The 13,458-nt window shown below is 45.4% G+C and overlaps 1 protein-coding gene across 3 annotated transcripts in view; it reads left to right on the forward strand.

The window, feature by feature from the left end:
* Nucleotides 1–13,458, forward strand: part of LOC124126022 — a 103,749-nt gene that overhangs the window by 62,327 nt on the left and 27,964 nt on the right. For all 3 annotated transcript variants that reach the window (XM_048392802.1, XM_048392803.1, XM_048392804.1), the window contains exons 35-44: nucleotides 1,222–1,355; nucleotides 5,164–5,379; nucleotides 5,754–5,987; nucleotides 6,813–6,943; nucleotides 8,503–8,696; nucleotides 10,174–10,301; nucleotides 12,044–12,160; nucleotides 12,499–12,639; nucleotides 12,813–12,960; nucleotides 13,074–13,298. In XM_048392802.1, the coding sequence (XP_048248759.1) occupies nucleotides 1,222–1,355; nucleotides 5,164–5,379; nucleotides 5,754–5,987; nucleotides 6,813–6,943; nucleotides 8,503–8,696; nucleotides 10,174–10,301; nucleotides 12,044–12,160; nucleotides 12,499–12,639; nucleotides 12,813–12,960; nucleotides 13,074–13,298 (1,668 nt within the window). The remainder of the gene's footprint in view (nucleotides 1–1,221; nucleotides 1,356–5,163; nucleotides 5,380–5,753; nucleotides 5,988–6,812; nucleotides 6,944–8,502; nucleotides 8,697–10,173; nucleotides 10,302–12,043; nucleotides 12,161–12,498; nucleotides 12,640–12,812; nucleotides 12,961–13,073; nucleotides 13,299–13,458) is intronic.

The raw sequence follows: 13,458 nt of genomic DNA on the forward strand, positions 1-13,458 counted from the left end.
GGGGAACTGATGGGGGATCTGAGGGGTGAACTGATGGAGGACGAAAGGGTGAACTGAAGGGGGAACTGATGGGGGAACTAAAGGGTGAACTGAAGGGGGAACTGATGGGGGAACTGATGGGGAACTGATGTGGCAACTGAAGGCGAACTCATGGGGGAACTTATGAAGGAACTGATGGGGAACTGATGTGGCAACTTAAGGCGAACTCATGGGGGAACTGATGAAGGAACTGATGGGGCAACTTAAGGCGAACTCATGGGGGAACTGATGAAGGAACTGATGGGTGAACTGATGGGTGAACTGAAGTGTGAACTGATGGGGGAACTGGAGGGGAAACTGATGGGGGAACTGAAGGGAGAACTGATGGGGGAACTGATGGGGGAACTGTTGGAGGAACTGATGGATGAACTGACGGAGGAACTGATGGGGAACTGATGGGGGAACTGATTGGGGAACTGATGGGGGAACTGATTGGTGAACTGATGGAGGAACTGATGGGGAACTGATGGGGGAACTGATGGGGAACTGATGGGGGAACTGAAGACTGAACTGATGATTAAACTGATGAGTGAACTGATGGGGAACTGATGTGGGAATTGATGGGGGAACTGATGAAGGAAATGATGGGGGAACTGATGGGGAACTGATGGGGACCTGAAGGGGGAACTGATGGGGAACTGATTTGGGAACTGATGGGTGAACTGATGGGTGAACTTATGGAGGAACTGAAGGGTGAACTGAAGGATGAACTGATGGGGAACTGATGGGAGAACTGATGGGTGAACTGATGGGTGAACTGATGGGTGAACTGATGGGTGAACTGATGGGTGAACTGATGGGGAACTGATGGGAGAACTGATGGGTGAACTGATGGGTGAACTGATGGGTGAACTGATGGGTGAACTGATGGGTGAACTGATGGGTGAACTGAAGGGGGAACTGAAGGGAGTTCTGAAGGGAGAACTGATGGGGGAACTGAAGGAGGAACTGATGTGGGAACTGTTGGGGGGAACTGATTGGGGAACTGATGGAGGAACTGAAGGGGGAACTCATGGGGGAACTGATGGGGGAACTGATGGGGAAAACCTGCAGTGAACATTCACATTCATATATCAGACTTTTTGACCCATCGGTGCAAGAATTGTGACAATCGTTGATCAGTTGGACAATCTCAACGCTTATTGGCTGAAATGCTGTGACAGGTAATTATTCTCCTTATAGTTGCGAAAGTAAGAACAACTCCTGCAGTGAGGACCCGTGCAAGAACGGTGGCACCTGCAACTCCTGGGGGGATGTTCGGTATCAGTGCACCTGTCGCCCTGGCTTCACAGGGGTTAACTGTGAGACTGACGTGGGTAAGTCATGTGTAGACAGTGTAGTAACATGTATATGGGGTGTTAACTGTGAGACTGCCGTGGGTAAGTCGTGTGTAGACAGTGTAGTAACATGTATATGGGGTGTAAACTGTGAGACTGCCGTGGGTAAGTCATGTGTAGACAGTGTAGTAACATGTATATGGGGTGTTAACTGTGAGACTGACGTGGGTAAGTCATGTGTAGACAGTGTAGTAACATGTATATGGGGTGTTAACTGTGAGACTACCGTGGGTAAGTCGTATGTAGGCAGTGTAGTTACATGTATATAGGGTGTTAACTGTGAGACTGACGTGGGTAAGTCGTGTGTAGACAGTGTAGCTACATGTATATAGGGTGTTAACTGTGAGGCTGCCGTGGGTAAGTCGTGTCTAGACCGTGTAGTAACATGTATACAGGGTGTTAACTGTGAGACTGACTTGGGTAAGTCGTATGTAGGCAGTGTAGTTACATGTATATAGGGTGTTAACTGTGAGACTGACGTGGGTAAGTCATGTGTAGACAGTGTAGCTACATGTATATAGGGTGTTAACTGTGAGGCTGCCGTGGGTAAGTCGTGTCTAGACAGTGTAGTTACATGTATATAGGATGTTAACTGTAAGACTGCTGTAGGTAAGTCGTGTGTAGACAGTGTAGTTACATGTATATAGGGTGTTAACTGTGAGACTGCCGTGGGTAAGTCGTGAGTAGACAGTGTAGCTACATGTATATAGGGTGTTAACTGTGAGGCTGCCGTGGGTAAGTCGTGTGTAGACAGTGTAGCTACATGTATATAGGGTGTTAACTGTGAGGCTGCCGTGGGTAAGTCGTGTGTAGACAGTGTAGTAACATGTATATGGGGTGTTAACTGTGAGACTGACGTGGGTAAGTCATGTGTAGACAGTGTAGTAACATGTATATGGGGTGTTAACTGTGAGACTACCGTGGGTAAGTCGTATGTAGGCAGTGTAGTTACATGTATATAGGGTGTTAACTGTGAGACTGACGTGGGTAAGTCATGTGTAGACAGTGTAGCTACATGTATATAGGGTGTTAACTGTGAGGCTGCCGTGGGTAAGTCGTGTCTAGACAGTGTAGTTACATGTATATAGGATGTTAACTGTAAGACTGCTGTAGGTAAGTCGTGTGTAGGCAGTGTAGTTACATGTATATAGGGTGATAACTGTGAGACTGACGTGGGTAAATCGTGTGTAGACAGTGTAGCTACATGTATATAGGGTGTTAACTGTGAGGCTGCCGTGGGTAAGTCGTGTGTAGACAGTGTAGTTACATGTATATAGGATGATAACTGTGAGACTGCTGTAGGTAAGTCGTGTGTAGATAGTGTAGTTATAGGTATTTAGGATTATAACTGTGAGACTGCTGTAGGTAAGTGGTGTGTAGATAGTGTAGTTATAGGTATATAGGATTATAACTGCGAGACTGCTGTGGGTAAGTCGTGTGTAGACAGTGTAGTTACATGTATATAGGGTGTGAACTGTGAGACTGCCGTGGGTAAGTCGTGTGTAGACAGTGTAGTTACATGTATATAGGGTGCTAACTGTGAGACTGCCGTGGGTAAGTCATGTGTAGACAGTGTAGTTACATGCATATTGGGTGTTAACTGTGAGACTGCCGTGGGTAAGTCGTGTGTAGACAGTGTAGTTACATGCATATAGGGTGTTAACTGCGAGACTGCTGTGGGTAAGTCGTGTGTAGACAGTGTAGTTACATGTATATAGGATGATAACTGTTAGACTGACGTGGGTAAGTCGTATGTAGACAGTGTAGTTACATGTATATAGGGTGATAACTGTGAGACTGCCGTGGGTAAGTCGTGTGTAGACAGTGTAGTTACATGTATATAGGGTGATAACTGCGAGACTGCCGTGGGCAAGTCGCGTGTCAAGACAGTGTAGTGACATGTATATAGGGTGATAACTGTGAGACTGCCGTGGGTAAGTCGTGTGTAGACAGTGTAGTTACATGCATATTGGGTGTGAACTGTGAGACTGCCGTGGGTAAGTCGTGTCTAGACAGTGTAGTTACATGTATATAGGGTGTGAACTGTGAGACTGCCGTGGGTAAGTCGTGTGTAGACAGTGTAGTTACATGTATATAGGGTGCTAACTGTGAGACTGCCGTGGGTAAGTCATGTGTAGACAGTATAGTTACATGCATATTGGGTGTTAACTGTGAGACTGCCGTGGGTAAGTCGTGTGTAGACAGTGTAATTACATGTATATAGGGTGTTAACTGTGAGACTGTCGTGGGTAAGTCGTGTGTGGACAGTGTAGCTACATGTATATAGGGTGTTAACTGTTAGGCTGCCGTGGGTAAGTCGTGTGTAGACAGTGTAGTTACATGTATATAGGATGTTAACTGTGAGACTGCTGTAGGTAAGTCGTGTGTAGACAGTGTAGTTACATGTATATAGGGTGTTAACTGCGAGACTGCCGTGGGTACGTCGTGTGTAGACAGTGTAGTTACATGTATATAGGGTGTTAACTGTGAGACTGCCGTGAGCAAGTCGTGTGTAGACAGTGTAGTTACATGTTTATAGGGTGTTAACTGTGAGACTGCCGTGAGGAAGTCGTGTGTAGACAGTGTAGTTACATGTTTATAGGGTGTTAACTGTGAGACTGCCGTGAGCAAGTCGTGTGTAGACAGTGTAGTTACATGTATATAGGGTTTTAACTGTGAGGCTGCCGTGGGTAAGTCGTGTGTAGACAGTGTAGTTACATGTATATAGGATGCTAACTGTGAGACTGCTGTAGGTAAGTCGTGTGTAGACAGTGTAGTTACATGTATATAGGATTATAACTGCGAGACTGCCGTGGGTAAGTCGTGTGTAGACAGTGTAGTTACATGTATATAGGATGATAACTGTGAGACTGCTGTGGGTAAGTCGTGTGTAGACAGTGTAGTTACATGTATATAGGATGATAACTGCGAGACTGCTGTAGGTAAGTCGTGTGTAGACAGTGTAGTTACATGTATATAGGGTGTTAACTGTGAGACTACCGTGAGTAAGCCGTGTGTAGACAGTGTAGTTACATGTATATAGGGTGTTAACTGTGAGACTGACGTAGGTAAGTCGTGTCTAGACAGTGTAGTTACATGTATATAGGATGATAACTGCGAGACTGCTGTAGGTAAATCGTGTGTAGACAGTGTAGTTACATGTATATAGGGTGTTAACTGTGAGACTACCGTGAGTAAGCCGTGTGTAGACAGTGTAGTTACATGTATATAGGGTGTTAACTGTGAGACTGCCGTGGGTACGTCGTGTCTAGACAGTGTAGTTACATGTATATAGGGTGTTAACTGTGAGACTGACGTGGGTAAGTCGTGTGTAGACAGTGTAGTTACATGTATATAGGGTGTTAACTGTGAGACTGACGTGGGTAAGTCGTGTGTAGACAGTGTAGTTACATGTATATAGGTTGTTAACTGTGAGACTGCCGTGGGTAAGTCGTGTGTAGACAGTGTAGTAACATGTATATAGGGTGTTAACTGTGAGACTGCCGTGGGTAAGTCGTGTCTAGACAGTGTAGCTACATGTATATAGGGTGTTAACTGTGAGACTGCCGTGGGTAAGTCGTGTGTTGACAGTGTAGTAACATGTATATAGGGTGTTAACTGTAGTAACACGTTGATGGATTGTCACCAATGAAAGTGACGTTTTTGTCTTGAATACTGTTTGTTTACATCTACATCTAGTGTTAACCGGCTCTGTGAAGTCCATCGATTTTTTTAATAAAATTTGGTATCGTCATTGATTATCACTTGTCGCTCTATGTCCCCACAGATGAGTGTGAGCAGAACCCGGATGGCTGTCTGTACGGCGGCAGGTGTGTCGATGGCTCCGACTCCTACTCCTGCTCGTGCAAACCCGGCTTCGGAGACGACCACTGCCAGAATGAGGCGATTTTGTGTACAGCAGGACGCTGCAGCAACGGCCTCTGTATCAGCAATTACGACAACGTCACCGCTGACTGCATCTGCGAGGATCCCTTTGAACAATGTAAATTGAGCTGTTGATTTCCAGTGTATTAATATGGGGGAATTGTGAAGCACGGTTTTTAATAAACACGTTCCCCATACAGATGATAGGCTTCAGATGCACCAAGTACCCTATGTTTGTGGTAGGAGCCGAGTGTTTGATGGTTTTAATGTATGAACTATTTGATTGTATGTTATGGTATAGGCAATGACTTGTCTGTGCCTGACCTGCTCACTCGATGGCCACAGTGTCGCTAAATCTTCTTATACTCCTGATTAAAAGGTTATCCTCTATGCTTTTTTCAATGAATATATATCAGCTATAATCACTAGAATGCAGGTGGGCCATAGAAACCTAATACAGGGAAAGTCTAAACTGAACAACTGCTTCTCCAGCTTCCAATGGCGAGTGTACCAGGATCAACTTCTGTTCCTCATCCCCCTGCACCACCAACAACACTGAACGCTGTGAGAATCTGTCAGACGGCTACCGCTGTGTGTGCATGTCCGGCTACGAGGGATCACTGTGTCAGCACAACATCGACGACTGTGCCAGCAGCCCGTGTGTGCATGGAACCTGTACAGACAAACTGACCACGTTCTCATGCCAGTGTGACGCAGGCTGGACAGGTAAACTGACCACGTTCTCCTGACAGTGTGACGCTGGCTGGACAGGTAAACTGACCACGTTCTCCTGCCAGTGTGACGCTGGCCCTGACAGGTAAACTGACCACGTTCTCCTGTCAGTGTGACGCAGGCTGGACAGGTAAACTGACCACGTTCTCCTGCCAGTGTGACGCTGGCCCTGACAGGTAAACTGACCACGTTCTCATGCCAGTGTGACGCAGGCTGGACAGGTAAACTGACCACGTTCTCCAGTCAGTGTGACGCTGGCTGGACAGGTAAATTGACCATGTTCTCCTGCCAGTGTGACGCTGGTTGGACAGGTAAACTGACCACGTTCTCCTGTCAGTGTGACGCTGGCTGGACAGGTAAACTGACCCTGTTCTCCTGCCAGTGTGACGCTGGCTGGACAGGTAAACTGACCCTGTTCTCCTGACAGTGTGACGTTGAATGGGCAGGTAAACTGACCACGTGATCCTGTCAGCATTGGGTAGATGTATTTCAGATAAAACAGAAAGGCTTTTGTAACTACATATCGAACTGTACAGTCTCGTCATGTCAATCAGCATTAGATAGATGTGTACAACATTTAAGATTATTGTACTGATATAGCGAGGTGCATGCAGTATATTGCCAGCCCAGTGAGATACCATGCTACAGTGTAACAGCAGAAAGGCCCTTGAAACTGCATATAACACTACGAAGGAGCTCCGCGAGTCAAGAAGAATGAGTATGTTTAAACATTGAAGTTGCTTCATCCGCCAATAGATATGCTGTGAAATGATTGAGACCTATTGGAAAGCTTAGTCTTGTGCATTGGTTGTTTGTCAGGTACAACATGTGAGTCTGACGTCGTGGACTGCACAGATCAATGTCACCAAGAGCAAACAGATCGCTGTGTGGATCTGAACCAGGACTACAGGTGTGAGTGTAAGACTGAATACACCGGTAAAAACTGTACAGTAAGTACTGATCTTAAATCGATAACAGCCTTCTACCACTGTACACATTACACTATCCTGTCACACCCGTTTTGTACACATCACAGTATCATATCACACCCGTGTTGTACACATCACACTATCCTACCACATCCGTGTTGTACACATCATACTACCCTACCACACCCGTGTTGTACACATCATACTATCCTATCACACCCGTGCTGTACACATCATACTATCCTATCACACCCGTGCTGTACACATCATACTATCCTATCACACCCGTGTTGTACACATCATACTATCCTTTCATACCCGTGTTGTACACATCATACTATCCTATCACACCCGTGTTGTACACATCATACTATCCTATCACACCCGTGTTGTACACCTCATACTATCCTATCACACCCGTGTTGTACACCTCATACTATCCTATCACACCCGTGTTGTACACATCACACTATCCTGTCACACCCGTGTTGTACACATCATAATATCCTATCACACCCGTGTTGTACACATCATACTATCCTATCACACCTGTGTTGTACACATCATACTATCCTATCACACCCGTGCTGTACACATCATACTATCCTATCACACCCGTGTTGTACACATCATACTATCCTTTCATACCCGTGTTGTACACATCATACTATCCTATCACACCCGTGTTGTACACATCATACTATCCTATCACACCCGTGTTGTACACATCATACTATCCTATCACACCCGTGTTGTACACCTCATACTATCCTATCACACCCGTGTTGTACACACACCCGTGTTGTACACATCATACTATCCTATCATACCCGTGTTGGACACATCATACTATACTATCACACCCGTGTTGTACACATCATACTATCCTATCATACCCGTGTTGTACACATCATACTATCCTATCAAACCCGTGTTGTACACATCATACTATCCTATCACACCCGTGTTGTACACCTCATACTATCCTATCACACCCGTGTTGTACACACACCCGTGTTGGACACATCATACTATACTATCACACCCGTGTTGTACACATCATACTATCCTATCACACCCGTGTTGTACACCTCATACTGTCCTATCACACCCGTGTTGTACACATCATACTATCCTATCACACCCGTGTTGTACACATCATACTATCCTTTCATACCCGTGTTGTACACATCATACTATCCTATCACACCCGTGTTGTACACCTCATACTATCCTATCACACCCGTGTTGTACACCTCATACTATCCTATCACACCCGTGTTGTACACACACCCGTGTTGTACACATCATACTATCCTATCATACCCGTGTTGGACACATCACACTATACTATCACACCCGTGTTATACCAGACTCTGGTAGTCGACTTCATCACTGACCCTTCCAGTTTTAATCCCCTGTGATGTTTCTGCTACTCTGTGTGTTTCTGTTACTTGTCTGTATGTCTACGTCCTACCAAATGTAACACCTGCTGGATAGAGGGTTAAGGATATTGAATAATGTCTTTATTATACAATATCTCTATTTCTGATAAAACTGTGAGTGTAATAATTCCCTAGGAGCTGATCAACGAGTGCGACTCCCTGCCCTGCATGCATGGTGGCACCTGTGTCGACCAACTGGCTGACTACTCGTGTAACTGTACTCCTGGCTGGGAGGGCAAGAACTGCCAGAACATTAGCAACACGTGTACCGGCATCTCGTGTCAGAATGATGCCACCTGCTACCCTGTGTTTGAGGACTACTTCTGCAGGTGCGTGATGGCGCAGTAATGTTGATCTTGGTCATAACACAAATATGACTTTGTTTGACCGTTTAGATTAAGAACGGATAGATTAGGACATGTGCTAGATGTATGCATAGTTTGGGTAAGTTACATTATCCAGAATATATTGTAGGGAGGTATTTCCAAATAGGTACGTTGAAGGTAACCCTTTTAAACTATGTATGAAATGGAAGCAAACAAAAATGAGACGGTTGTGTCAAATGTGCACATTCCATTTGTCATTTTAGGGCAATAACTTGTAAACATAACCACATACAAGTGATACACGAAACAGGGAACACGTAACAGCTGTGAATTACTGTGGTGATTGACCAGCAAGTAAGGACGGACAGAAACGTCGTGAAGAGCCCCTGCTGGAATCAATCTGACGGTGACAGGTTTACAGATAGTGACCAATAAAGATGAAGCAAAAATGATTGATCATCTCAGAATATCCTGTGGTGTTGTCGCTGGTTTTCAGTGATCCATTCGTGTGGTGTTATCGCTGGTTTTCAGTGATCCATTCGTGTGGTGTAATCTCTGGTTTTCAGTGATCCATCCGTGTGGTGTTGTCGCTGGTTTTCAGTGATCCATCCGTGTGGTGTTGTCGCTGGCTTTCAGTGATCCATTCGTGTGGTGTTGTCGCTGGTTTTCAGTGATCCATTCGTGTGGTGTTGTCGCTGGTTTTCAGTGATCATTCGTGTGGTGTAATCTCTGGTTTTCAGTGATCCATTCGTGTGGTGTTGTCGCCGGTTTTCAGTGATCCATTCGTGTGGTGTTGTCGCTGGTTTTCAGTGATCCATTCGTGTGGTGTTGTCGCTGGTTTTCAGTGATCCATTCGTGTGATGTAATCTCTGGTTTTCAGTGATCCATTCTTGTGGTGTTGTCGCTGGTTTTCAGTGATCCATTCGTATGGTGTTGTCGCTGGTTTTCAGTGATCCATTCGTGTGGTGTTGTCGCTGGTTTTCAGTGATCCATTCGTGCGATGTAATCTCTCGTTTTCAGTGATCCATTCGTGTGATGTTCGCCGCTGGCATGCGCCCAGTGGGATATGCTTCGGCAAGGGTCAAGGCTGGTTAGCCGGCTTTTTTTGATGTGATGACCAATCCTTGAACCTGGAGACTAATTGATTATTTCGAACAATACTGAAAGGTTCAAAATGAGTGAGTGAGTGAGTTACACCTGCATTTCGCAATATTCCAGAAGTATCACGGCGGTGGACACCACTTATTCAACCTATGTGGGGAATCCAACCCGGGATTTCGGCGTAACGAGCGAACGCTTTAACCACTAGGCTATCCCACCATCCCCGAAGAGGTCAAAGGATATCAGAGGGTAGATAATTGTTTGATGAATATCGATCTTGGCAAAATGTAATGTGTAGCTTGTTGACAACACATGAACAGTTTTAGCACTAATTAGCTTTCCGGTGTCGGGGCACTAATTGTAATTTCACTGACTTCAGCTGCCAGAAGGGGACCCAGGGACGTATGTGTGAAAACACACCCACAGTGTGTGATCTGGTCAAGCCGTGTACCACCCAGGGTACATGCCAGCAGTCGGGCGGGTCAGCAACATGCAACTGTCAATCATGTAAGTGTCTGGTATCAGTTGTAGTCCACATATTACCTCAGTGTCTGATGGCAGCTGTAGCCGATATTACCTCAGTGTCTGGTGGCAGTTGTAGCCGATATTACCTCAGTGTCTGGTGGCAGTTATAGTCGATATTACCCCAGTGTCTGGTGGTATCTGTAGTCGATATTACCTCAGCGTCTGATGGCATCTGAAGCCGATATTTCCTCAGTGTCTGATGGCGTCTATAGACCATACTACGTCAGTGTCTGGTGGCAGCTGTAATCAATATTACCTCAGTGTCTGATGGCAGCTGTTGCCGATATTACCTTAGTGTCCAGGGTCAGCTATAGTCGATCATACCTTAGTGTCCGGCGGCATCTGTAGCCGATATTACCCTAGTGCCTGATGGCAGCTGTAGTCAATATTACCTCAGTGTCTGATGGCAGCTGTAGCCAATATTCCCTCAGTGTCCGGGGTCAGCTGTTTTCGATCATACCTTAGTGTCTGGTGGCAGCTATAGTCGATATTACCTCAGTGTCTGGTAGATTCGTTTGTCAATATTACCTGAGAGTCCGGATATTACCTTAGTGCATGATGGCAGCTGTAGTCAATATAACCTCAGTGTCTGATGGCAACTGTAGCCGATATATATTACCTCAGGGTCTGGTGGATTATTTTGCTAATATTACCTCAGTGTCCGGCGGCATCTGTAGCCGATATTACCGTAGTGACTGATGACAGCTGTAGTCAATATAACCTCAGTGTCCGGTGTCAGCTGTAGTCGATCATACCTTAGTGTCTGTTGTCAGCTGTAGTCGATATTTCCTCAGTGTCTGGTGGTATCTGCAGTCGCTATTACTTCAGTGTCTGGTGGCAGCTGTAGTCGATATTACCTCAGTGTCTGGTGGTATCTGTAGTTGATATTACCCCAGTGTCTGGTGGTATCTGTAGTCGATATTACCTCAGTGTCTGGTGGCGTCTATAGTCGATATTACCTCAGTGTCTGGTGGCAGTTGTAGTCGATATTACCTCAGTGTCTGGTTGCAGCTATAGTCGATATTACCTCAGTGTCCGGTGGCAGCTGTAATCGATATTACCTCAGTGTCTGGTGGTATCTGTAGTCGATATTACCTCAGCGCCTAATGGCATCTGTAGTCGATATTACCTCAGTGTCTGGTGGTATCTGTAGTCAATATTACCCCAGTGTCTGGTGGTATCTGTAGTCGATATTACCTCAGTGTCTGGTGGCGTCTATAGTCGATATTACCTCAGTGTCTGGTGGCAGTTGTAGTCGATATTACCTCAGTGTCTGGTTGCAGCTATAGTCGATATTACCTCAGTGTCCGGTGGCAGCTGTAGTCGATATTACCTCAGTGTCTGGTGGTATATGTAGTCGATATTACCTCAGCGCCTAATGGCATCTGTAGTCGATATTACCTCAGTGTCTGGTGGTATCTGTAGTTGATATTACCCCAGTGTCTGGTGGTATCTGTAGTCGATATTACCTCAGTGTCTGGTGGCGTCTATAGTCGATATTACCTCAGTGTCTGGTGGCGTCTATAGTCGATATTACCTCAGAGTCTGGTGGCAGTTGTAGTCGATATTACCTCAGTGTCTGGTTGCAGCTATAGTTGATATTACCTCAGTGTCTGGTGGCGGCTGTAGTCGATATTACCTTAGTGTCTGGTGGCAGCCATAGTCGATGAAACCTGAACAAATTCTACTTCTGATGTGTGTATGTTTATATTTCTGTGTTCTAGTATACAGTGGGGTGTCCTGTGAGCTGATCAAGGATGGTTGTTCCGACAATGTGTGTAGCAATGGTGGCAACTGTTCTCTCCTCGAGCCAATTGGATACAGTTGTGCCTGCCCAGAAGGTGGGTTTACTGACCCTCACTGTATAATGGGACCAGATCTCTGTTAACATTGGGCACCTCTGCTACAACCGACACCTTCTAACCATTTAAATGGACGTATATGTCACTGAACACTTGCCTTTCCATTCTACACTAATACTGCCAATTTAAGTCATCCTAGATGGACCCAAATCTCTCAAGACATTGGGCACCCCTGAAAAATGTTACACATGCAAGGCCACTGAATCATATACACTTATACACAAGTCAGTCAAGGTGGCACCAACTTCACTCATTTTTGGTTGCTCTGCGATAGTCTGATTTTCCTTGTATCCTTTACTCTCTCCATATCTGTCCAGGATTCAGCGGTGATAATTGCGAGAATGAGGACGATATTTGCCAGAACAAGTGTCCATCTGGCATTAACTGTGTTAAAGAGGGACGCAAGGCGTTCTGCCTGTGTCCGCCACCAAAGATTCTCTCGGGACCAACATGTAAAGGTAAGAATATAAGGTGAAACTAGAATTAAATTAAACATTTGACATTTGACTGATTACTTTATATCTTTATTATTGTGTTCATCTATATGGTGATTTCCGATATAATTAGACATCTTCTGCAATTAATTTGTTCACGTTTTCACCCAGATCAAACATAAATGTTCGGTTCACAGACACATCTCCTGACTTTGACCTGTACCTTGACAACCGTTTCGCTTCCACCGTCGAGTCGTACAGCCCGTTCCAGCTATCAGGCGACCTCTCCATCATGTTGTGGATTGGCTACCTCAACTCCGGCAGATCGGTCGTCATATCTAACCTGTAAGACTTTCTGCTTCTTGTGTATGAACATTATATGTAATGCCTCCTGATTTCGTGATCATTCATGTTCTGGTTTCCCGTCAGTTTCCTTATTGTGAGGGTGTCTCTTGCAGTGACGGCAGTGAAAAGTATTTCGAGCTGTTCCAAGACCGTATCCAGTTTTCTGCCGCTGGACAGGTGGTCAATAAGACGCTAGACAAAGCAGATCTGGAGACAGTCAAGGGTCAATGGGATCACGTGGCAGCCACGTGGACAAGAAACGGATCAATCAGTGTGTATGTTAACGGAATCAAAGTCACATCAGGAGATATTAACGTCAATCTCACAGGCAGTAACAGGTAGGTTAAATATACTCGATGTTGAACATGTTGTGTGGTGTGCTCGTGTGTTGACAATACGTCGGTAATGATGGGGGTTATAGAAGCAGGCAGTAAACTACATAACACCCGATTTCCTTTGATCTGTTCGTCGAGGTTTAGGATAAGATAGATACGAGGA

This window comes from Haliotis rufescens, unplaced genomic scaffold (assembly GCF_023055435.1).
Source record: "Haliotis rufescens isolate VD_foot unplaced genomic scaffold, xgHalRufe1.0.p SCAF_11, whole genome shotgun sequence".
NCBI lineage: Eukaryota > Metazoa > Mollusca > Gastropoda > Lepetellida > Haliotidae > Haliotis > Haliotis rufescens.